The 22,607-nt window shown below is 37.7% G+C and overlaps 1 protein-coding gene across 1 annotated transcript in view; it reads left to right on the top strand.

Moving 5' to 3' along the window:
* The first annotated feature begins 8,465 nt into the window (after positions 1-8,465).
* Positions 8,466-22,607, top strand: part of COL4A4 (collagen type IV alpha 4 chain) — a 38,408-nt gene continuing 24,266 nt past the window's right edge. The window contains exons 1-12 of the mRNA XM_039380563.1: positions 8,466-8,563; positions 11,285-11,353; positions 11,579-11,614; positions 12,335-12,397; positions 12,877-12,912; positions 13,086-13,127; positions 14,070-14,150; positions 15,559-15,612; positions 16,824-16,883; positions 17,515-17,559; positions 18,618-18,671; positions 22,481-22,550. Of these exons, the coding sequence (XP_039236497.1) occupies positions 8,543-8,563; positions 11,285-11,353; positions 11,579-11,614; positions 12,335-12,397; positions 12,877-12,912; positions 13,086-13,127; positions 14,070-14,150; positions 15,559-15,612; positions 16,824-16,883; positions 17,515-17,559; positions 18,618-18,671; positions 22,481-22,550 (631 nt within the window). The 5' untranslated portion in view covers positions 8,466-8,542. The remainder of the gene's footprint in view (positions 8,564-11,284; positions 11,354-11,578; positions 11,615-12,334; positions 12,398-12,876; positions 12,913-13,085; positions 13,128-14,069; positions 14,151-15,558; positions 15,613-16,823; positions 16,884-17,514; positions 17,560-18,617; positions 18,672-22,480; positions 22,551-22,607) is intronic.

Genomic DNA, 22,607 nt, shown 5'->3' with positions numbered 1-22,607 from the left:
AAGTTAGAAAGTCAGCTGCTTTCAGTCACTGCAGTCAGTGGGGTAAGAATGGGGAAATGCACCTGTGCAGTGGGTCAGTCCTCTGGCATCACTTCTCTGGGAACATCTCCCCACCAGATCTTGGGAGTGTCAAAGTTCCCTGGTAGGTCCTGTGGGCTCTCTGATTATTTAAAATGCACTAACTGGGAAACTGTGCAAATTCTGTCTGTTTTGGGGAGTAAGAGGCATTTATTAAATCACACTTTTTTTGCTTATCAGTATGCAGTGTCAGTCTGTAATTCACGTGGAATATCCAGTACTTGTATTTGAATTTTCAAGTTGTACACTCAGGAAATAATGATGTAAAATCCATCTATTTGATCTCAAATGCGTGCTCTTAATTGAATCCACTATCAGAGATGTATAGACACTAGCATATAAGGAAATCCAGGTTTCTCCCACTATTTGCCTCATACTTGATCTTTTTTTCCCCAGTATGTTACCTATGGTAAGTTTTAAAATAGAAGATTCCTGAGACCAGTTATACATTTCTGTAGTATTTCTATTGCATTTCACTTACATTGACTGAGAACCATAGAAAACAAACCAAGAGAAATGAGACCCCTAAATCTGTACCTGAAGCAGAGCACACAGTTTTGTTACTAGACAGAGCAGTAGGCAGTTCTCTGGTTCCAGAAGTCAGGATTTGATTTGAACTGGTAGGCAATGGAGCCCACTTACCAGAATGTGGAATAGGAACACAGTCACTCCAGTCCCCTCACTGTAAGATTCCTTTGAGGTTGTTCTGTGTCCAGCTACAGCATCTGTAAATTAGCATTTTTCATATTAGACATTTTTCCAAGTTTCTCAAAAGTTTTGATCTTGTTATATTATCTCTCCTTTTATTCTTGAGCATCTTTCTTTCCTTAATACTTTTGGTTCCCCTGTCCCACCATACTAAGAATAGTGTTTTTCTCAATTGCTGCAGATTGCCAAGATTTTCCACATCAGGCAAGATAAAACTCTACAAAATCATTCCTTTTTTTACAGACTGGAATCAATCAAAATTTGCCAATCGGTGTCTTGTTTCAATAAAATTGTTCAGAGCAAAACTCCATTTTATTTTATTAGCTAATCTGATGTTAATTATTCGTGGTCTACAGTGCTCTATTTGTAGCTCTCTGCTTTCAACTATGAACAGAGTTTCAGTGCCAAATTATCATTTGTTCAGAGTTTATTTAACACAATAGTGACACCCACTGGCTTATTGGATAGTTTTTCTTTTCATAGTCTCACAGTATTAAAACACAAAACAAAGTACACTGTGAAGAATGTTTTCAGCACTTCACAGTGATTTGTTGTGCTTTTGTGAAGTATCACTGTGAATACTATGCTGCATCATCAGTTATTATGTTCCTGTAGCATATTAGACCATGGAAAGGTATGATAAAAAGTCACCAAAATTTCCAGTAGTTTGCAGCATAGTTCACATGCTTTTACAAGAAAGATGGAGAGAGACAATTTACAAGAGCATGTAGTGACAGGACAAGGGGGAATGGCTTCAAATTGAAAGAGGGTAGGTTTAGATTAGATATTGGGAAGAAATTCTTTACTGTGAGGGGTGGTGAATGCCCCACCCTTGAAAATGTTCAAGGCCAGGCCAGATGGGGCTTTGAGAAACCTGTGCTAGTGAAAGGTGTCCCTCCCGTAGGGGGGTTGGATCAAGATCTTTATGGTCCCTTCCAACCCAAACCATTCTATGATTCTATGGAAAGTCAAGCTCTAAGAGTTACTATTCCATTTAATTGGCTCAAAATCTGACTATGAAAAATAAATGATCTATTTTGCTCTATTAAGGACAAGAGAGTGGATTTAATGTCAAGTTGTGTGATTTCTCAGGTTTATCTCATCTTTATCAGGTTCATATTTAGAAGAGGGTTTTTTTTAATGGAGCCTTGACTTACAACAAGAATGGGTTTGGTCCCAGTCCTACGCAGTTACAGTGAGGAGTGAAATCTTCCCAGAATAGATGCCCCTCCAAGCCCTGGAAGCTGTGGCTTTGCCTTGTTGTAGATACACTCTTTGGAAAGGGGAGAGGACATGGGTGGAGCTTAGAGGAGCAGCAGATGCCCCCCCCTCACTAAGCAAACCACAAAAGAAAACATCTGTCTGCAAACACCGTTGTGAGCTCTCCTCTCTTGCCCACAGCCTGCTTTACTTTGCTCCCTTTCTCTGTCCTGCTACTGCTGGAATGAGAAAGACTGGCTACAAGCCAGAGTCCCATGCACAATGAAAAGGGGGGTTGTATTATTTGTCTACAATCTGACTGTGTGGAGTTGATGGGCATTTTCATTTTTGTCCTTATGAACAGAGGTAAGTGCATTTCCCATATCACTGGTACGTCTCCATAGCCTGTAACATAGGGTACCATCCTAACTGAAGGAGAAAACAGGGCTTCTTTTGACTGTATTGATAATGAGAAGCAAGAGACAATTCACTCTAAATAGCATGAACCATTTTTTTTTAATTTCCAATTAAGACTCCTTTAAAACATTGTGCTTTCAGACAGTTAAGTGTCAGGGCACTTTAAAAATCAGGTGCTCTTCAGTCTTAGGCATCCAAAAAAAGTAATTCCAGATAACCTTGGCCACTGCCTTTTCCAAACAGCATTAAATGTTTCATTGCATGATTCTGAAGTATTTGCAGTCTTAGTTTTAGGAAGCATACTTAATTAAAAAAAAATATAGCCTTGTTTTGCCAAAAGTCAATTTCTTACTGCAGGTCAAGCCCAGGATATGCTAAAATAACAGACCGTAGTCTTGGCATGGGTAGTTCCTGACCTAGACAATTAACAAGGCATTGAAATCCTAAAGGAATTTATTGGCATCAGATGGCAGAGCAGGCATAATATTCTGTTCATTTTAACTGAGCTAATTTGTCATTTCCACATGAGCATGACTACCTTCATCCTCTTTATTTGTACAGCTGTCCTGAGACTGTAATGCTGTGTAGTCACATTGGATGGGCACAAATAATAGATGTGATAATAGATGTTATGACATGGTATCAGTTTGGTCTTAACAAAGCTCCCAGTCATTATTAGTCTTTGAGCTGAAAGAAAGAGAGACAATCCACCAGCTTCACATGGCATGCTAAAGTTGTATCAGCTGCCAAACCTATTGTGAATTCGGGATTCAGTGCCTCTGTTTTATGACTTCACTGCCTTCTACTGAAGACATAATGGAGTCAATTAAATTCACAGGGCAGCAACAAACGAAGACATTTTATCAATCTAAAGGACTACATGTCCTGGAAGTGGTTGTTGGTTAATTATGATAGATAATTACCATAGAATGCATATAGTGTCTCAGTTTTTATCTGAGTGCAATGAAAATCATTTTTCTTTAACTACCCGAAGGATAAAACATGATTTAAAAATTTTCAACACTTGATTGCAGAGCATGTACACTATACATTGAAAATATTGAAGTTGCTGCCAAAAACTGTTGTTAATAAAATGCAATAAGACAAAGGTATTAGAACATTACTGATAAACATCTTATGCTTTTTTTCCTGCTGTTGAGTGTTGCATTGTGCATGGTAGTAGCTACTTCAGAGTACTAAAAAAACTGTACCACTTCAGGTAGAGTTAGGGCTTCAAACAGTTGTATTTTATTATATTATTAGGGTCATTCATTTCACTTATACTGAAAATTATTCTTTACTTAAAATGGTTGTCAAGTCTTTTTTTTAATCAAATATTTAAAGGGCGTAATAGCTGCTTTAAAAGTACTTCAATGAGTAAATTCAGTTTTCTGACAGAGGATGTGCAAGGCACTGCCAGTAGACAGGCTGCAACTGTTCATGCAAGCAAATGCTCAAATTAAACACCCAGAATCCTGACTGTCCATTCACTGTTAACAAGGATGCAGAATCACGAGCTTTTAATACGAGTAGCCCCTAATTTGCATAATATTTGACACTCCTCAAATTATGGTATCAAGAAAACTGTAACTGTTAGTGAAGACAACATGCCAAGTCTGCCCTGGAGTTTTTGCCAGTGACTTCACTGGAAGCAGGATCAAGGTTGACATGAGATGATACAGTAAAGATAAATGGAACCTGAGTTGTATGAGGATACTTTTTTCAGGAAGTCCTTCTTTCTAAGTGTAGGACTTCTTTTTCCAGCCTCTGGACTAAGTTCCTATTCATAGCTTAAGGGCCAGTGGTCACCTAGTCTTGCTTCCACTATGGTATAAACCTATAGTATGTTCCTGTGCAAACATGTAGTAAATTACCTCCTCTCTTTCTTTGCTGATTTGATTGAGTGATGGATGCCATACATCTCTTCATTTCCAAGTGTCAAATCACACTGATTTTAAAAGACAAATAGAAAATAAATAAAAAGAAAAAGAAGTGTAGGTCCCTGCTTGCAATTCACAAGGTAAGATTTTGTTCAGACAGATTCAGTCTGCTGAAATGTTTACACTGAAAAACGAGCATTCAGTTCTTTTGCTTCCTGAAGTTACATATCTGCTTAAAATCATCTTTCATTTCTGTCATTTTTTTTTGGTTCAATCCATTTATAGAAATAAACATATGGTCTGTTATTTCTGTGGATACTGAAATATCTTTTACTGCCCTCAAGTGGTCCTAAAACCTTATAGTTTTCTCAAGAATGCATGGATCCCATTTTATTCTCATTTTTAATAATATGATATCACTGATTGATGAATTCTGAAATTGAAGCACTTCAGTTTGAAAACAGAACAAGTTATAGGTAAACAAAGATAATGATACAGAATGAAAAAGATGAGTAAGAGAAATAAAGACCTATAAATATTTAGATTTTGTAGGGTGGAAATGTAGACAACTCACATGTAAAGTCTGATTAGAAAGCTTGCTTTATTCAGCACTTTGAATCTATGATTGTGTAGCTTTTTAGTAGCACAGAACAAAACCTGCAACAAATCTGAAACAACTCCACACCAATGCTATAGACCAAAAAATTCAGTTGGCACGGGAAGTAAAGAATAAATAAAGAACATATATATTACCTTGGAAAAGTTAATATACCAACTTATTCCAATTACCTTGGAATTCCATGGAGATAGTCTGTATGGTAATATAGGTACAGATACACAATTTAGAGCCATTTATAGATAAATGGAATTCTGCAACCTCCAAAACCATTTTATCACAATCTATTAAAACTGATACTTTCTATAAATATGTTGGGTAATAACTTATTATTTTTTCCTACAGGAAACTTGAGAACTTTTAAATAAGGCATTAAGATCTGAGAGTGATGATGGAAGACATGAGCTAGGAAAACTTATTGTCATAACTTAAAGAAAGAGAGAACTCCCTTGATTTGCTCTAATTGGGTATAAAGTCCCTTTGTGTAAAATTTCTCATTTCTCTGGTGGGAAAATACAACACCCAGTGGAGTCTTAGGCTTGCAAAAGGTGATACTTACATTGGTAGAGCCAGGAAGACTTGCAGTTTATCCCAGGCATCTCAGCCAGGTGGTCTTGGAGACCTGATGAAGGTGAAAAGAAATGATCACCTTGAATAAGTTGTTAAATTTGAAGGTCATGTTCCTGGGGCATGTAATGCATGGCACAGTTCTGCAGGCTGTACAGCAACCTGTTCTGAATCATAAGTGTTTATACATTGTAAGCCTTGTTTTAGCCATAGTCATCTCTGAATTGCTGCCTGCTGCGAGGTTTACAGCATATTCATTCACTTCTTTGGGCTCTTTTCAGGGTCAACCTGGTGAGCTGGGAGCTCAAGGGCCAATTGGGTCCTTGGGATCCACAGGACCAGCTGGTCTGCCAGGGGAAAAAGGACAGAGAGGTGAGAATGGGCAGCCTGGGCCAGCTGGAGAAAAAGGTGATAAGGTAGGAAACACCACAGACTGCTCTTTAAGGTGTAATGTTGACCAGTGATAGAGAATTCTCACTGAAATTAATTACAGCATTCTTGAAAAAATATTTCAGGAGTTTTTTGCTGTGGATTGCAAAATTAGAATTGTCAGAAGACATAAAATAAGATTAAACAGACTCAGTCTCTGATTGTTACTTACCATGTCATTCTCCTTAATGTCAAATAGGTTTGTGGAAGAATTGTGGAGCTGGAGGGAGCTTTTGGTGCTTTTTAAAGTGCTGCACTAAACAGAATTTTATTACCACTTAAGGGTATAAATTGTAGTCCAGATTCATATCTTTCACAGTTGTACAATCCCTGCGCTCTTGGTACTTTATATGTGTTTTAATGGCCTAATTCCACTGATCTCAGAGGATGACTGAAGTCACTAATGTCAGTAACTGACACACCTGAAAAGGTAGGTGCTATAAATAAAAATCGTGCTGCTGGTAATATCAGAACAGGAGCAGGATTGTGAAATTATGTATAGATTTAGTTTATAAGTTACAGGCAACTTCCCCTTCTCTGTGATTTTATAATCTTAGGAGAATGAATGAGTATGAGTGTTAGACATTTGTCCTGTACTGCACCATCTGTCACATGTTTAGCTATTGGCACTAGTCCTCTGCTAAGCCCATATAAGTTTTTTGGAGATCTTTATTTCTGACAGTTACAGCTTTTGATTCATATTTCAAACATGAATGTTTTTTGTTTCTTGCTATATAGTATCACATATTCTTGGTTTTCCTTATTTTCAAGATTTAATGACCTCAGCAACTCTGTTTTTTCATATCATCTGTTTTTAGGGCCCAACTGGAGTCCCAGGATTTCCTGGTTTAGATGGTGTTCCTGTACGTATTAAATAAATATTTCTTTATAAAAATTGCAGTTCCTGTAAAGTCATAGCAAGTCCTCTAATAGAACAATACACTCAATAAATTGTTTGGCTTTATATCTATTGATGTCATGTCACCTGCAAAATTACATGTTTTGCAAAAACGCAAAATAACCAGGTTAACTTCAACTGTGTTTACTATTGATAACAAATTCCACAAAACCCCAATGAGATAAGTATATAATTTTCATGCAGGAGTGGGGCAATGAAGGCAGAGGCTGCCCATGCCCATTTAGCATGTGCCAGTGCTAGGATTAAAAGCAACGAGTTTATTTTCTCAGGCTCTATAGCAGGCTGTAGTCTCCTTGATGCATTCTTAACATCTCTGGAAATACCTCAAATGTACTCAATATCTCAAGTGATGTATCTCAAATGATGTTTCTGTTTTCTATTCAAAGGTTCTGATTTTTCCATGTAGTCCTTTTGCAGGAAAAAACAGCCACCGAGCCCATTAATTTTAGCCTGAATAGAGACTGAATAAGCAAAGTGGCTCCTAAATATATCTTTATAAGCATGTGATTATATATTTTGCAGAATGTCTTCCTCAGTGTGAAAATGGGTGTGGTAAAAGAGATAACATCTTACATACAGCATTTTTCAAAATACTGTATCTATTAGAACTGAATTCCTATGTCCTTACTAGTTTCATATGAATCAAAGTTAAAATGTTGAATTTTGAAAGTGAAAACAGAACCAAAAACTGAGTGGGTGTTGTAGCATCTGCTTGTCAGCTGTCCATACTTGACAGTGGGGCTGTTGCCAGAATGTCTGTATAATGTGGAGGCACCAAAAAAAAAAAAAAAAAAAAGTGTTCCCAAAAAATGCATATACTTTTTATGAAAAATGTCAATTAAAAAACGGTGTCCACAAATTGGGATGAAGAACCTTAAAGACGGGAAGAAGTTAAAATTGACAAAAACATATCAGGCAAATGACCAGGATACTTTCCTGATGATTTTTCAGAACCCCCCCAAGAAATAATTTTGGGGTCAAAATTAGTATTTGTCCCTTACAAAAATGTTTAATTCTATGGAAATAATTTTTTTCTCCAGTGGCAGGATCATTCCAAGAAAATCTCACTGTTTGTATTGCCCAGTGCCTAATTTGCAGTAGAACTAATCCTTATCTGGACCCTGGTTAGCTCTTGCCAGGTTAGAAAAGTCACAATCTCTGATATTACTCTGTGCCTGAGCTGAGCTGTGTCCTGTTTTTCATTGTTTTATCCTATCAGTTAAAAATGTAAGGCTGTCTGAGATGACTTTTGGGGGCTTTTTCAGCTTTTCTTTACAGGCACAAAAAAGGTTATAGTTAGTTAGAGTGTGCATTCTCTGAGAAGACAGCACATTACTTTTTGACTCAAGTGAGAGTTCAGTCTGGTCCTCATAACCAGTGCTGTCCCTGCTATATTTGCTATGCATCAAAAAAACCCAAACAAACAAAAAACTTATATCATTTGTTCTACAGAAAAAAAAATCTGTTCAGAATATAAAACATTTCTAATGCAAAGAGTATGAAACTGGGAGCACTGTGACGTGTCCTTTGATTCTGATCTGAGGTATTTGTTTCTGAACTGTTCTGTTAACTTAAGAAACAATTCCCCATTGATCATGATGCATTTCTAATAAATATTAAACTGTCTTTCAGGGATTACCAGGAAGGGAAGGACCCAGAGGCAAGCATGGTTTAGATGGCTGCAATGGCTCAAGGGGAGATCCAGGATTTCCAGGCGAAAACGGTTACATGGGACCAAGAGGTCCTTATGTACGTGAGAGGCTTTCCTGCCGTCCATGAACACTGTCCATGTGCATTCCCCTCCCAGAGAACAGCTCTCAAAGTGAAAGGAGTTTCAGACTGTGGCACTAGCTTTGCACTGCACAGGGATTCCCAGGCATTCTTACTCAGCTTAATGGGAGTGAAAGACAATGCCTTAACAAATTAACTTTAAGCTTGAATGTGAAATAAGTTCCTATATCCTTGAAGTGTATATGGCTGCCTTGAGAGCTAAATTCTGCCTTGTTTCCCCAGTGTGTGACCACACCAGTGCCAATACTGGGCACTGAAGTACAGCTGAGGAGGAGTAGGTTGAAACCATCATACCATTCATCAGGACTTGAAATTTCTCAAAAACCTTAATAGTAGGGACATACATGGGATGAATTAGCAGAAGGTGGAAGCTTCAGCAAGTCTAAGTCCTGTTACATTCTAAGATTTTGTGCCACTTTTTACACATATCTATCTATGACTGCTCTGTGCACACCTAGTCTTGCCTGGGTGTTTATCTGTATATGTAGATCATTTCACAGTAAAAATCTTTAAAATGAGCTCTTTAATATTTGCTTACTTCTGCTGGTAAACTGGAAAGCATTATAAAATTGTTTAGGTAGCTCTGTTAGCAGTGCTATACTAATGATGATAAAAGAAATTCATGTCAGTAAGCAACATAAATTACTGAAGCTCCAAAGAAATTTTGCTGAGCTGGTTTAGTCCCCAGTCTTTGACTTTTCATGGAAACAAGTTTTAGTTCTGAAGGAATAATAGCTAATTAGTTGGTCTAAGAGCTTCCCTGAAATTTTCCAAGTAAAACAATTAAACTAACTGCAATTTACATGAAAAATCCAATGTGTTTTGTAGGAGCTAAATAAGATGCTGAAGTCAGACATTAAAAAAAATGTGCAGAGGGTGCCAGAGTGAAAAGATGTTATCCAAAAATATAGCAATTATAATAAAATACCATTTCAGTCTTGGACTTGTAATAAATGCTATAAAATACACAACATTATGAAAAACTTAATGATAACCTCATTTGTTATACCTCTGAAAGTAACTCATTAATCTTCCAAATGATAAAAAGGATTTCTGCTCAAACTCTAATTTTACCTGTATTTTCTTACTTATTATGGCCTTCAAAAGAGAGTTTTATTTTCTGTAATTAGCCAAATGACATAAAGGAAAAATGAGACATGGGACAAATTACAGTGTAAATCCTGCCAATTTCAGGAGCATGCTCTTTGACAGACCTAGAAAAATATTTGCAAAATACTTTTGCAAAAACTGAGAGACACAATAGGCATGTAGCCTTGGATATGCATACTAAAATTCCAGTGAAAATTAATTTAGCTACTCAGAAAGACAAGACATAGTAACCACATTTTCTTGTGTACAAGAATGCTATTCCAACCTCTCTGTGCACATTGCCTATTTTAAATCAATTTGTTGCACCAAGTACCAACCTGTCTGTACATGACAGCTAAGATTTTTAGGTTATTCTTATTTATAACATTGTCCTGTATAATTTAATTCAACACCATGTACATATTCATCAGCTTTACTTCTGTTAACTTGTTGGAAAAGAAAGTAGTTCCTATTTGTAAGCCCTTACTTAATTCACGTAGAAGATAAACTGAATCTAACAAAGATGTTTTACTACTCCAGAGAGCACATATAAAATAACCAAAGATAAATACAATTTTTTATTTGTGTAATGTGTTCCCTAGCAGCTGTTGTTTACCTGTAATCTGTATCCAGTCTAGTACAGCTATATCCAGCTGTAACTCTTCTTTTTATTGTACCATTCTAGGGATAAGTACCTTCCCTGTTTCATTCCAGCTGCGGGATTTGAGTAGCCAGTGTATAATATCAGAAAACCTGTACAGTCTTAAAGGCATTAACAGTATCCCATTTTATTGAAATCAATAGTTAAGTGGTTAGCTTAGTTAAATTATATCCACTGCATTTGGATTTCAAATGAGAAAACTCCAGAAACAATGTCTTTATAAATCTGTTCTTCAGATATGCACATATCATGGTCTTAACAGTAAATTGAGCACTACAGTTAAATTTTGCTGAAGAAATCACCTGTTCTTGCTAAGTCTGAGGTTTTGAAGGTGCCAAACTTAGCAAAGTTTTATAAAGGACCCCACAGCAAGTACCATGGGAATTTAGTTTAAAAAAACCCAGGACCTTTAGGCATCAGATTTTTTTAATAGACTGAAATGTGTTTCCTAATAGATGGAAATATTGAATATTATGCATCTAATACAGTCCATAGTTTTATTTTTCTAATTGTATGCAGAATCACTCTAAATTCTTCTAAATCACAACATGAACTTTGGAAGAAGGCAGACTACTGACACTTACAGTCACTGCCTCACTGAAAGAAAAGGTAGGCATAGGGATAGGCTTGATAAAGGCAAGATTTGTGAGTGTAGCATAATCAAGAGCCAAGAGCAAAGAAGCACCTAACAGGGCAGGAGTCCAGAAGCTGTGGGGAGCTGGTTTGCTCAAGTGTACAGAAGGTAATTTTACTTTTAAGGGTCTTGATAGATAAAAGAACTGCAAAATGATCATACATGATCCTAGTGGATCACCTTGTGATGTAGGGGCAGCAGAAAATCACAGCCTGAGAACTTATAATTCAGTCTCCATGGAAATGTAGAGTATCAGTAAGTGGATCATGTTTTAAGAGACTTTTTTTCTTTAAAGGGAAATCCAGGGCAAAAAGGAGAAAAAGGAAATTCAGTGTATGTTGCACATTTTGGAAAAGGACCTCCAGTAAGTATCTGATTTAAAGAAAAATCATAACTTGCAGGGAAACATATATGGTAAATGTAATTGTTCCATTACTCCTCACTATTTAATAAAGCTTGATGCAAAAAATAAGATTAAAACCACATATACAACTGAAACAGATAGCTTGTGATCTTAATATCTATAAAGATAGAAAACACCCACAACAAAGCTTGGGCTGACTCATTTGCTAAATGATTGTCATTACAGGGAGAGAGAGGTGATCCTGGCCCCCCTGGCATGCCTGTAAGTACAGTCAGTAGGTTCTGTACCTACTTTTTGGCTTGAAGATCTTTAAAATTTTCCTCTTTGGTATAGTAACAAACACTGGGGTTTCTCCCTGCCTGCCTTAAATAGCAGAATTCCAGAATAAAGTCTAAGAAGCACAAAGTCCCTCTACTCTGCCCCACAGCCAGTTCCTGCTGACTGAACAGGATGAGAAATAGGCTGTACCCATCTGCATTAGCTGTGTATGGAGCAGCTGATGCCCTGGTACTCACAGTTTGCAGAATATTTTCTTCATGATGCTCAAGATGAGTAGAGATGTGACACCTTCTTCTACACTATTCTGGCCATAAAAAACACAAAAAGAAGAGAGAGCTTAATTTTGTTGCAGAATCACGCTCTTAATGGCTTTGGGTTTCTCTTATGCTCTTCACAAGGGTATTCACTGATGAACTGTATCAGCTCACCACATTGTAGTACAATTGCTGACAAAGTACGCTTTCAAATCATTAATAACATATAACTGTCCAGTATCTTTCCAGTGTTACCCAGAAACTGGTGCTGAGCTGTTCTAGTCACAATGAGGTTTCAGGCGTGGTAAAAGCTTCTGGCCATGGGTGGAATCCACAGGCCAGCAGACTTGAGTCCATGTGATGTAGGCATTTTGGAGGGGCTGGTTTTGTGGAAAAAGGGTCAAGTTCTTGGTATTTTCACAAACAGACCTTTCACCATCTTTTCCAGGGACCTAGAGGGTCAAGAGGTACAACGGGCCCAGCTGGATACCCAGGCCATCCAGGCTTGCCTGTAAGATCAACACAGTTAAACAGCCTTATATTTTTTGGATATGCATGAATTCTGCAATTTTAGAACCTGCCTTAATGTGAATCAAGGCCTAGAAATAATTTTTGAGACAGGTGATAAAAAAAAAAATGGATTTTTTCTTTACCTTATGAGTTCAGAAGTTGAGGAATTGGAGCATATGTTGCTCCTTCCCATGTCTGCATGAACACATTTCATCCTGACAGTCCGTGGCCATGGTGGAATGCTGCTAGTGCTTTCTGCTTATTCCCTTTCCCCAAGACCACCTATGGGAGACAGGAAAGGGGGAAAACAGAGTTCAGCCATCCCGAAAGCAGTGACCAAGTGAAGTAAATAGCACTTTGGGATAGGTACATCCCAAGGGAAAATTCTGCTGCTAGGTCCTACCGGCAAGAGCAGGTAATTTTCAAAGCAAAGCTGTCTCTAAATCAGATATACTAACTTGTCTTCACTCTCTTTTAAAGGGTATTCCAGGTTACCCTGGTTTGCCAGGTCAACAGGTAGGCAATTACTTCTTCTGAAGTTTTTATGAAATAATGGAGTAATTTATACAATTATTTGAAGTGTTCCTTATGTTTATTGTTACCAAGATTTTCATGAGAGTTACTTGATTAAATTCTAATATCAGCATTTTCTGATCACGTGCAAACTGTGTACATTCTTTGTCAATTAGGGAAATCCAGGTATTGGAGTGGATGGACAAAAGGGGGAGCCGGTAAGAAACTAAATAATATTAAATATATTATTGCTGTAGAATTAGAAGTGTAATAGAGTCTTGTTGGCTTCCCTGGAACTCATTCATTTGTGGCTTTTGCTCCCGCTACTCATGTTAGAATGGAAGGAGGAGCAATACAAGTTATTGAATCAATTGATTCTGTGCAGAAGTGATTCCTTCAGTGAGCTGCATGCAGGAATCAAGCATATTCTGGAGATTTTGAAAAGCAACAATCAATATGTTAGTTAGCATTTGCATAGCAGTTACCTGCTGTACAGGCATTGCCTAAATAATCACACCAGTACCCTCCAGTGAGTGTGCCTGTACCAGAACTCACTGAATCTCATCTCTTGCTGTGTCCAGCAACAGATACAAAGGAAAGAGTGTAAGAAAAGGACAAACACATAATAATAGTTCCTCTACCAGTCTCCACCTATATTAGTATACTCAGGATTTATTGACCCAATGGGGAATATTTGATTTTTCTTCTATGAATTTGTCCAATCAGTTCTTAGAATTTGTGCAAGTGTCTAACATGCACAACTTTCCATGGCAAATCAATAATTTCATTTTACACTCACAAGGCCTTGTGCTCAAAGGCTTTGGTCTAGAATATGAAACTGTATATACACAAGAGATTTGACAGTCCTCTAACTATCTGCACAGCAGATTTGGAGCAGAAGCCATGAGTTCTCATTTATTTCCTTGGCCATAACATTATTTTTAATGAATGAGGAGAATAGGAAATTAGATTGTCAACCTTATCTTGGGAAGATGGTAAAGAGGTTTACAGATCTCAGTGCAAACCTTTATTTCTCTGCAGTTAATTAGTACATTTCCAAGGAGTACAGAAATATGTAGTGCTGTAGCACAACAGGAGAACTAGTTGAGTCTCACTGAAACAGTTCATGGCCCAGAATGTCTCTCCTTTGGCTTCCACAGGGCGACATTGGACTTCCTGGGCCACCTGGGTTACCACTGTTAGTTGGACCTCCTGGAGCTCAGCTGTTCAAAGGAGAAAAGGTGTTAATTTGTCATCGTATTTAACAGTGCTCAACTTGGCAAGTACAATCCTGCAATGTAATTTTTGCAAGGATGGGATAAGACAAATCTATGTTTCTGTAAGAAACCATCAGCTTCAGCAGAAATCCTGAAGGCTGTTCAGCACCCTTCCCACAAACTTTCAGGAGAGGAGACCCGAAGTGTACTTTAGCTCATGTGCTTGAGGGAAGACTGTCTTGATGCAGAAAGGAGATACTGCCTTTGCTTTAGTTTTCTTCACTTTTTGTCATTAGAAAATCATATTTCAGGCATTTCAGGTAAAGTTCATTACTGTGCTATTAAATCTCTCTTGTGGCTCTTCTCTAACACTTTTAATTTTGCACATCTTTGCTAAACTATACTCCAATGTACAGTTTTGATCTATCAACCCTAACCCTTTTAGGGCGCTCTTTTAATATAAAAAATATGTGGGATTTTGTTGTCAATTTTTATTGCAAGTTCCTGTTATTTACCACAGAATCATAGATTGGTTTGGGTTGGAAGATACTCTAGAGATCATCTAGTTCCAAACCCACCTGCCATGGGCAGTAATACCTTCCACTAGACCACATTGCTCAAAACCTCATCCAACCTGGCCTAGAACACCAAGGATGGTGCCCACAACTTTCCTGGGCAACTTGTACTTCTTCAATATCACACCTACTATAGCCACAGTTGTGTGGCTTAAAACATTAGAATATTCGTAACCCCTGTTGTTTAAAAAAACCCCATCTGCTTTACAGAGCCCTGTACTGGAGCCACTACGTCCTCAAGTCTGATTTGCCCAAATACACAAAGAAAAAGGTGAAGTTGGTATTGCCAGTTCCTGCAGCCTCAGCTCAGGGAACTGGTAGGCTTCACATATTGGATCTTAGGCTTTGATTATGCAAATGGCTGCTCTGTACAGGTGTGTGAGGAAGAGGGAAAGGACCAAAAGAACCTACATAAACTCCCCACGTTGCTGGGAAGTGTGACATATGCTGCTGTGCAACACATTACATGGCCATGACCATGAAACCAGCCCTGCATCCCAGTCAGATTGGGGCTGTGCACAAAAGTGTAGATTTATATTTGTGAATACCTATATCCAACCAGGAAGAGCAGCAAACAATAAAGAACTACTGTCATGCATGACTGTAGGAGCAAAGCCCTGATTTGCAGGTTCTTGCAAGAGAAAACATACGTCTATCTCACCCCACAGTCATTATGCTGGTTTGACAGTGTTAACAGAAATAAAGATCAGTACATAAATGTTTTTCTTGTGCCTAGGGCACCTAGAGAAACAGACCCAATGCTTAACAAAATACTGTTTTTCAGACCAAGACTTAAAAGAAAATTAACCAGCACATAGGCATATTAATATACACAAAAACTCTCCTTTTATACGTAGGGCCAAAAAGGATTACCTGGGGTAACAGGATACAGAGGGCCACGTGGACCCAAAGTAAGTAATGGGAGGTTTTTTTCCCCGTGGTACTGGCAAAGTCCTTCTCTGGTTATTATGTTAATCTTTTAAAGCACAGCATTTTTGCTGTGAAATTTAATCACCACCTAAATCGATGTGAGAGCAAAAAATCTGTTGGAAAATCTTTCTGAGCCTGTTTTATACCTACCTATTGAATGTTGCCTGGTAGCAAAAGGTCAGCCTTGTTTCCAGTTGGGCTGTTGACACATAGTGGATTGGAACTGTGAAAAAAATAAAAGCACAGATTATTTTTCCTCAAGAAGAGACACAGACATGATCTAAATGTGTTCTTAATGGAGCATGATGTATGTTTACCTCAGTATGTTATGGAAACAATTGAACTTCACATTATGGATATCCTCAAGGGTAGAAAAGGCAGAGCCACCTGTTTGGAGAGAGTTGCTCTTTACTGTCTATTGTACATTTTCTTTTCTTTCTGTCAGCATGAGTAATTTAAACATTGATGGGCCAGTTCCTGGATGCAGAACAGAAGCAGCCACAAAAAATTCTAGAGTCTTCATTGCTGATAGATTTGGAGGAGGAAAATCCACAGGCAGGAAACTACCATATCTCAGAAAAATGGAGGATAAATGGGGACAAAAGAATGAGTGTACTTTATGTTAAAATCTTGTTTAGCTTTGTAAGCAGAAGAAATGAGAAGCCTGAACATCACATATCTGAGTTGTAAGTCTGGCACTCGTTTTTGGAAGTTCATTTTCGTCATAAAAAGACCACTGTTAATTAGCACTGGAAAAGAGGATAAAGCTGCTCTTTTTATATCAGATTTACATTGAAAAAGATGGACTTTATATGCTTGCTGCAGTACTACTGGTCCATGTAGGTGATAATACACTTGTTAGTCATAAGCAGGAGGTGAGAAATCAACTGATGCAGCTCAAAAGATGCACAGAACTGAAATTAAAAAAAAAAAATAAAAAAAATTCAGCAGCTGAAAGCACCTGAAGCTTGGAGAAGAGGCCAGAGCAGGTTCCTCAAATAGCTGGGGTTACTGAGGCACTGCTTAGTGATGCTGCATGAAGTAACCTCCTGTGACTGAGCCTGGCAAGGGAGACAGGATCCATCAACCATATATATCCATATATATCATTTAATAAACATGCACAACTATTAAAATTTATGGCACACTTCGCTGAGCATCTTGTTTAAATAAACTATTTTGAATGCTCCAGGGTATACTTGGGAGAGGAGAAAAGGGTGAAAAAGGCCTTCCTGGATTCCCTGGATTGCGGGTAAGGAAGTCACAGAATAAATTACATCACAAATTCACTATAATTACAGTCATAATATATTTGGCAATTTGAGTTTGCATTCTTAAGAAAGATTTTAAGGATTTTTTTTTTTAACTAGTCTGTCATGCTTCCTCTATAGAATATTTAGGAGTCTTGCCCTGGCACGCACCCTGTCTCAGACAAACATAAGCTCATACAGACTTTCTGTCCTTGGAAAGAAAGTAAATCTCCAGGGTTATCCTCTAAATATTTAGAGCTGCACAAAGCTGCTCTGGAGTAGCACAGTACTAACACAGTAATTTTAGTGTTTTCCATACGTATCAATGGCACTTTTTTACAGCAGCTTGTGCTTGATTTGCCTGACGGTGCTCACATGGAGCAACACCTCAACTGCTGTGCTTGGTGCAACAGGATAAAAAAATTAAGTGAAGACCTGACTGATTTGCTTTGATCTATAGTTCAGATTTGTGTCCATTTCTCATAGCAACTATTTGAAAAATCTTTGCAAAGTTTTTGGAAATATCCCAAGTAATATTTATCTAAGTTACGTTAACTGCTCAGCAGTTCTGAATAGGTTTAATTTTGAATAAGTTTTTAAGGTTTTAGCTCACATTCTACTTGCTTTTATCAGGGTCATCCTGGTGCTTATGGACCTGCAGGTTTTCCTGGAATGAAGGTACGAAGCATAAAGTATAAGCAGCTCCCTGAACAGTGGGATCAGTGAGGTTTGGTTTTCTGTGGATTTGTGCAGATTTGGAATTTCCACATACTTCATAGCTCACATTGCATTCCTTCCTTTCTCTTCTGCTACCTGTTGCCACAGAATTTGTATGATCTCTGTGGCTTTGAATTTCTGCCATTCTCTTGATATTTGGCTGAAATTTGCTTATGGAATCTGAAGTTGCAAGGAGAAGGGAAAGTTAGTGGGACAGACATACAGCATGACAGAAAAGTTACGCAGCATGTTAACTTCGTTTGCCATGGTGACATTATGTAATTTTGTGTTATCTGCATGTTTTATTCATCTTTCTGGCTCAAGAAATTCCAGTTGTGATGTTAAGTCTGCTAAATTTTACTTGTGAACTTAAAACATCTTACTGGGGTAAAGAACAATAGATGTATGTATATAGATCTATATCTTTCCCTTTTTCCTATCTTCTCTCCCCAGCTTATTTTCAAATCTAGTTGAGGTAATGATCATGCCATTCATAAATCACTCGAATGTACAGATATTCACCTCTAGAATTATGTTCCAGGTGACTGTTTTATCTGCAAAATTAGGTTTTACTACGGTCTTTACTTTTGCCTACCTAAAGAGTTTGACTACTGGATGGATGAGTGTATTAGTAAATCATAAAAAGAGAAGCTGATATGCAGCTGCTTTCCATGCAGTAATAGTTTAAGAGGATCATTCAGCAGGCAGCAAACCAATTTCAGCTGTATTAAGCAGACAGTCTATTAGAGCCTGCTGGTATGTGTTCGAGCTAGTTCTGTGCCCCAGCTAAGCTGAATCTGCTGACCACTGTCTAAATTACCTGGTAATACATGTTGTGGGTTTTTTAACACAGGAGAGTCTATAAAACATACCATCTCTTGTACAAACCCAGGGAATTTTCTGAAACAAACTGTGGGTGCAATTAGATTGTGACAGTATTGTTTGACTGCCTTACAGGGTTTTAATTATTTTAATGTCTTAACAGGTTAATCAAATTATATTTATGTGATCCTTTCCAGGGTGAAACAGGATTTGCTGGTTTTCCTGGACAACCTGGCTATCCAGGCATACAGGTAAAAAACCACCACACAAGCACACAACCCTATATAGATGCTCCTCCAGTTCCTCCAAAATGTACCCAATTATCAGACCATTTCCTTTTATACAATCATCATGTCTTTTAAAAATTTACTGTTTTCCTGATGGTCATAGTTACTCAACATCACAGTAGTAAATAACAGTGTAAGTAAACATTCCTACCTGGTGCATATGAGAGTGGGAATTCTATCTTGCATGCCACAGGAATTGTTAATCCTGATTGCCAGTAGTTACCTTTACCAGTATAGCTGTCTGACCCATGAACTCTGCAAGGTATTCATGGTTGTCATGAATGACACAAGGCATTCCCCAGAGAGGTATGTGAGGTAAAGGAACCTGCTACTTAGGTAATAGTACAATCCTATAAACTAGGATGAAAACTGGTTCCAAATGAGGTGACAAAATTCCATTCAAACAGCTGAGTGATTTACCAGAATCTCTTGCATGCACTCAACCTGTTCACACAAGTAGCTGTTCCAAGATGCTTACCAGAATGGAAGTTGGACTCCACACCACCTGTGGTTAAACATTCCCTACTTTTGCTCACTTAGATGACACTAACTATTTTTTTATTTTACAATACATGCTGCTTTCCATTTGTCTTCTGCAGGCTGCAGAACCTATGATACTGTAATTCTGACTGCTGGATCATATTGTAACACTGGGTAACAACAAACACTTGAATGAAGGGAATTATTGTATTTTCTATGGAATCTACAATGCTAAAGCACACTTAGAAGGAAAAAGCAGTTCTGGATGCTCCTCTAGAGGGAACAAAGGAGCAATAAGTCCAGCCAGAGGGGAAGGGCTAGGGAGTGGCTGGGATAGGGTCCAAGTGGTCAGCATATACGAGCAAGAGGAGAAGTAAAATGCTGCAAACCAGAAGGTGGATGAAAGAATCATCACTAGAGACAGCAAGGCTGAAAAAGGTAATCACCAATAAAAAGGTAATCACCACAGTACAGAGGACAAAAACAGTATTGCAGAAATTTTGACACTAATGAACTTGGCTCTAAATATTCTGGAATACCAAAGTCAAGGAGTGTTTATTTCCCTCTGAAATAATCTTTTTGGAAAGCTGCATATAAAACAGTAAATTTCCTGAAAGAGATTTGGGCAAGAATCACCTCTGTTATAAACCGAATTTTAAGACTGGAACACACTGTACATAATCTGTGATGACACAAGGAAGTAAACTGAGGCTGGTCCAAACTTGTCATAAGCAACAAACAGCTTTTCAAGAAGCATGTTTACAAATGAGAAATGACAAACACATGACGTAAATAAGTAAAAGTACAATAAAAACATCTGGTTTAGTCACAGACTTACTTGTTTCAAAGTTAGGCCTGCCAAGAGAATGTTAAATCAACTTTTTCAGCCAAGATTTCATTTATGAGGTCATACTTGGGGGGAAGAAATTGCCCACATATGTCACTTTTTCTCCCATTTGCCCATTATCAGCTTCACAACAATGGGGGATCATTTAGATGCTAATTAGACAGAAACATTGCATGCTTAAACAGAAGATTCATTGCAGTCCATTACTCCTAAAAAGTAGAATCGAACCTTAAGTGTTTTGTTGTTAAAAATTCTCACCCTGATGTACATATTGTTTTAGTTTGGGGCATCATTAACAGACTTGAGACAAGTAATTTTATAGACAGAATAGGACATTCTTCAGACTCCACTGATTAGCCCACAGTCTGAGTAGCCATAAATCAACACAACAAACAGTAACCAAAAAATAATTAATTGTTGGTAGATTATTCTAGGGAAAAGTGTGAAGCCCTGCAGTGATGAATCACAAAGATGAAATTACAATTGCTAATCCAAGGAGCAAACAAATCAAATATAGACACAACTTAATAAAAAACAGGTGTACTCAGACAGATATGCAAAATTCTGAGCGATTGCACAGATGCTTTAGTTTTGCTTGGGAAACAATTGGAGAAATCTGATTGTTCCTGAAAGGAGCGGATCTATCTAGACTTCATCAACTATTCATCTGGCCTCACCAGCTGTTGCTTATGATCTGCTGAAAATTACATAGACTGGAGGAACAAGATTATGATTAAAAACACACCTGGGAATAGCCTGTCCTCACATAGATTTTTCTGAAACAAACATGCTCAGAGAGAATCTAAGATGGATTCAGATTTAAGATATAGAGACTCAGAAAAAAAACCTCAGTCGCTTTCTAAGTAGATCTCATCTTAAAAAAATATTAACTGTTGCTAAAAGCAAAGAATGGTCTTCAAGGAATTGTTGCCATACCTTTTGGTCCCCAAGTCTGGACACTGGCAACACTATTTTTTTTCAATAAGATGTTGGTAAATTGAGTCTCCTAAACTTTTTATGGGAAAACAGTATCAGTCAACAAAATAATCCAAACATTTTCAGGCCATTATATAGGAGTGTATCAACAGTGAAAACAGAGGCAAAATGAAGCTGCCATCCAGAAGGGGTCATTAGACCTGACAGCCTAAAAACAGACCACAATCAGAATTTGTCACTTAAGGAGATCCCAAGAACAGAAATGTTTGACCTTGGCTCATTGACTCCTCAGTATGTTCTTGTGTTCTGGTTGTGTCATTTTAAAATCACTATGAAAATCATATAAGACTTGGGCCAAATACATCTATAGTACAAATCTTTCATACTTTTATCATCATTAAATTAGTTTTAAATCTCAAAATCCTTCGTAAATTTATCAGCAGAGGGAAAATGCTAGGTTTGCTTTTTTGCCACACAGAAGGCTCTTCTATGTCGTTAGGGAAGACAAATTTATGTTCCTGTTTAAAAGAGCCAAAGATGACACAAGGATATTTTTTCATTTTGCAAGATACAGTCAAAGGAAAAAAACAGAGGTCAAGAGGACAGCAGCCAGTGACAGCTCCAGAACAGTTTAATTATTGGAAAGATATTATTTTTTAAAAAAAAAAAGCCCAGAAAGAGGGATGGACTCCTTGTTTTAACTTATGTAAGAATGGATATCCAGTTGTGCAGTCCCAGTCCTCCTTGTCTGTGTCCTAAAAGGACCTGAACTCCAGTCCCAGGAATGCAGCCTCACTACGCAATTCCCACATTGACATTCTTATTTTCATTTGCTGAAAGAGCAGGGCTGAATCCTAATCTACAAAGCAAAAAGTCTTAATACAATTTGCCACATAAAAGACCTCCCCTAAAGTCCACTTCACTTGCAATTCTAAGTATCAAAATCCAAGCTAATGTAGAAATCCTCCAAGCAGAAGTGATTTTCCTCTCCATTAGGAGCCGCTTTTATGTTTCCCTAATGCAGATGTTTTAAACTTATAAAAGCTTTGAGTATCTCTTACCATTGATATCTGTTAGAGTGTGAAACCATTTTTCTTAAAGCTTATCAGTCATCATAGAAGTAATTTCTTAATTCTGATATAGAATTTTAAGGCAAATAATTATAGCTTGGTTGTTAAATCAGAGTCTCTCAATTAAATGGGTACTGATTTACTGTAACTGAGTCATCTTCACAATAAATGAATGAAATCAAATACAGCAGTCACATGTTCAGGAGAGTCAAATAGATATGTGTGATAGGTATATTGCTGTTTAGTCACTGGTATCATGAAAGATAATGATTATTTTAAATCTTTTTGCTTGGTTTTAAGTGCTATAAAGTGTCAAAGTCAAGTTTCCCAGGTGATGCGTGTCACATCCTTACACACCTTACAATTGTTGAAATTTTCAGTTACATGCTGGTGCATTTTATGTTTGTATCTATCAATAAAATTTATTGTTGGACTTACAGGGGGATCCAGGAGAAAAAGGGCCCCCAGGTCCTCCTGGAGCTGTTGGAACTCCACCGCTTCCTATAAAAGGTTATATCTAGTTTTAACCAGTCTTTCTGCTGTATAAAGTGTGGGACCCGTTTTGCT

Source organism: Pipra filicauda, unplaced genomic scaffold, assembly GCF_003945595.2.
Source record: "Pipra filicauda isolate LSUMZ 115617 unplaced genomic scaffold, ASM394559v2 scaffold199_size1391877_pilon, whole genome shotgun sequence".
NCBI classification, from domain to species: Eukaryota; Metazoa; Chordata; class Aves; order Passeriformes; family Pipridae; genus Pipra; species Pipra filicauda.
Note: the sequence above shows the minus strand (reverse complement) of the source record. Positions and strands in the feature narration are given on the sequence as shown.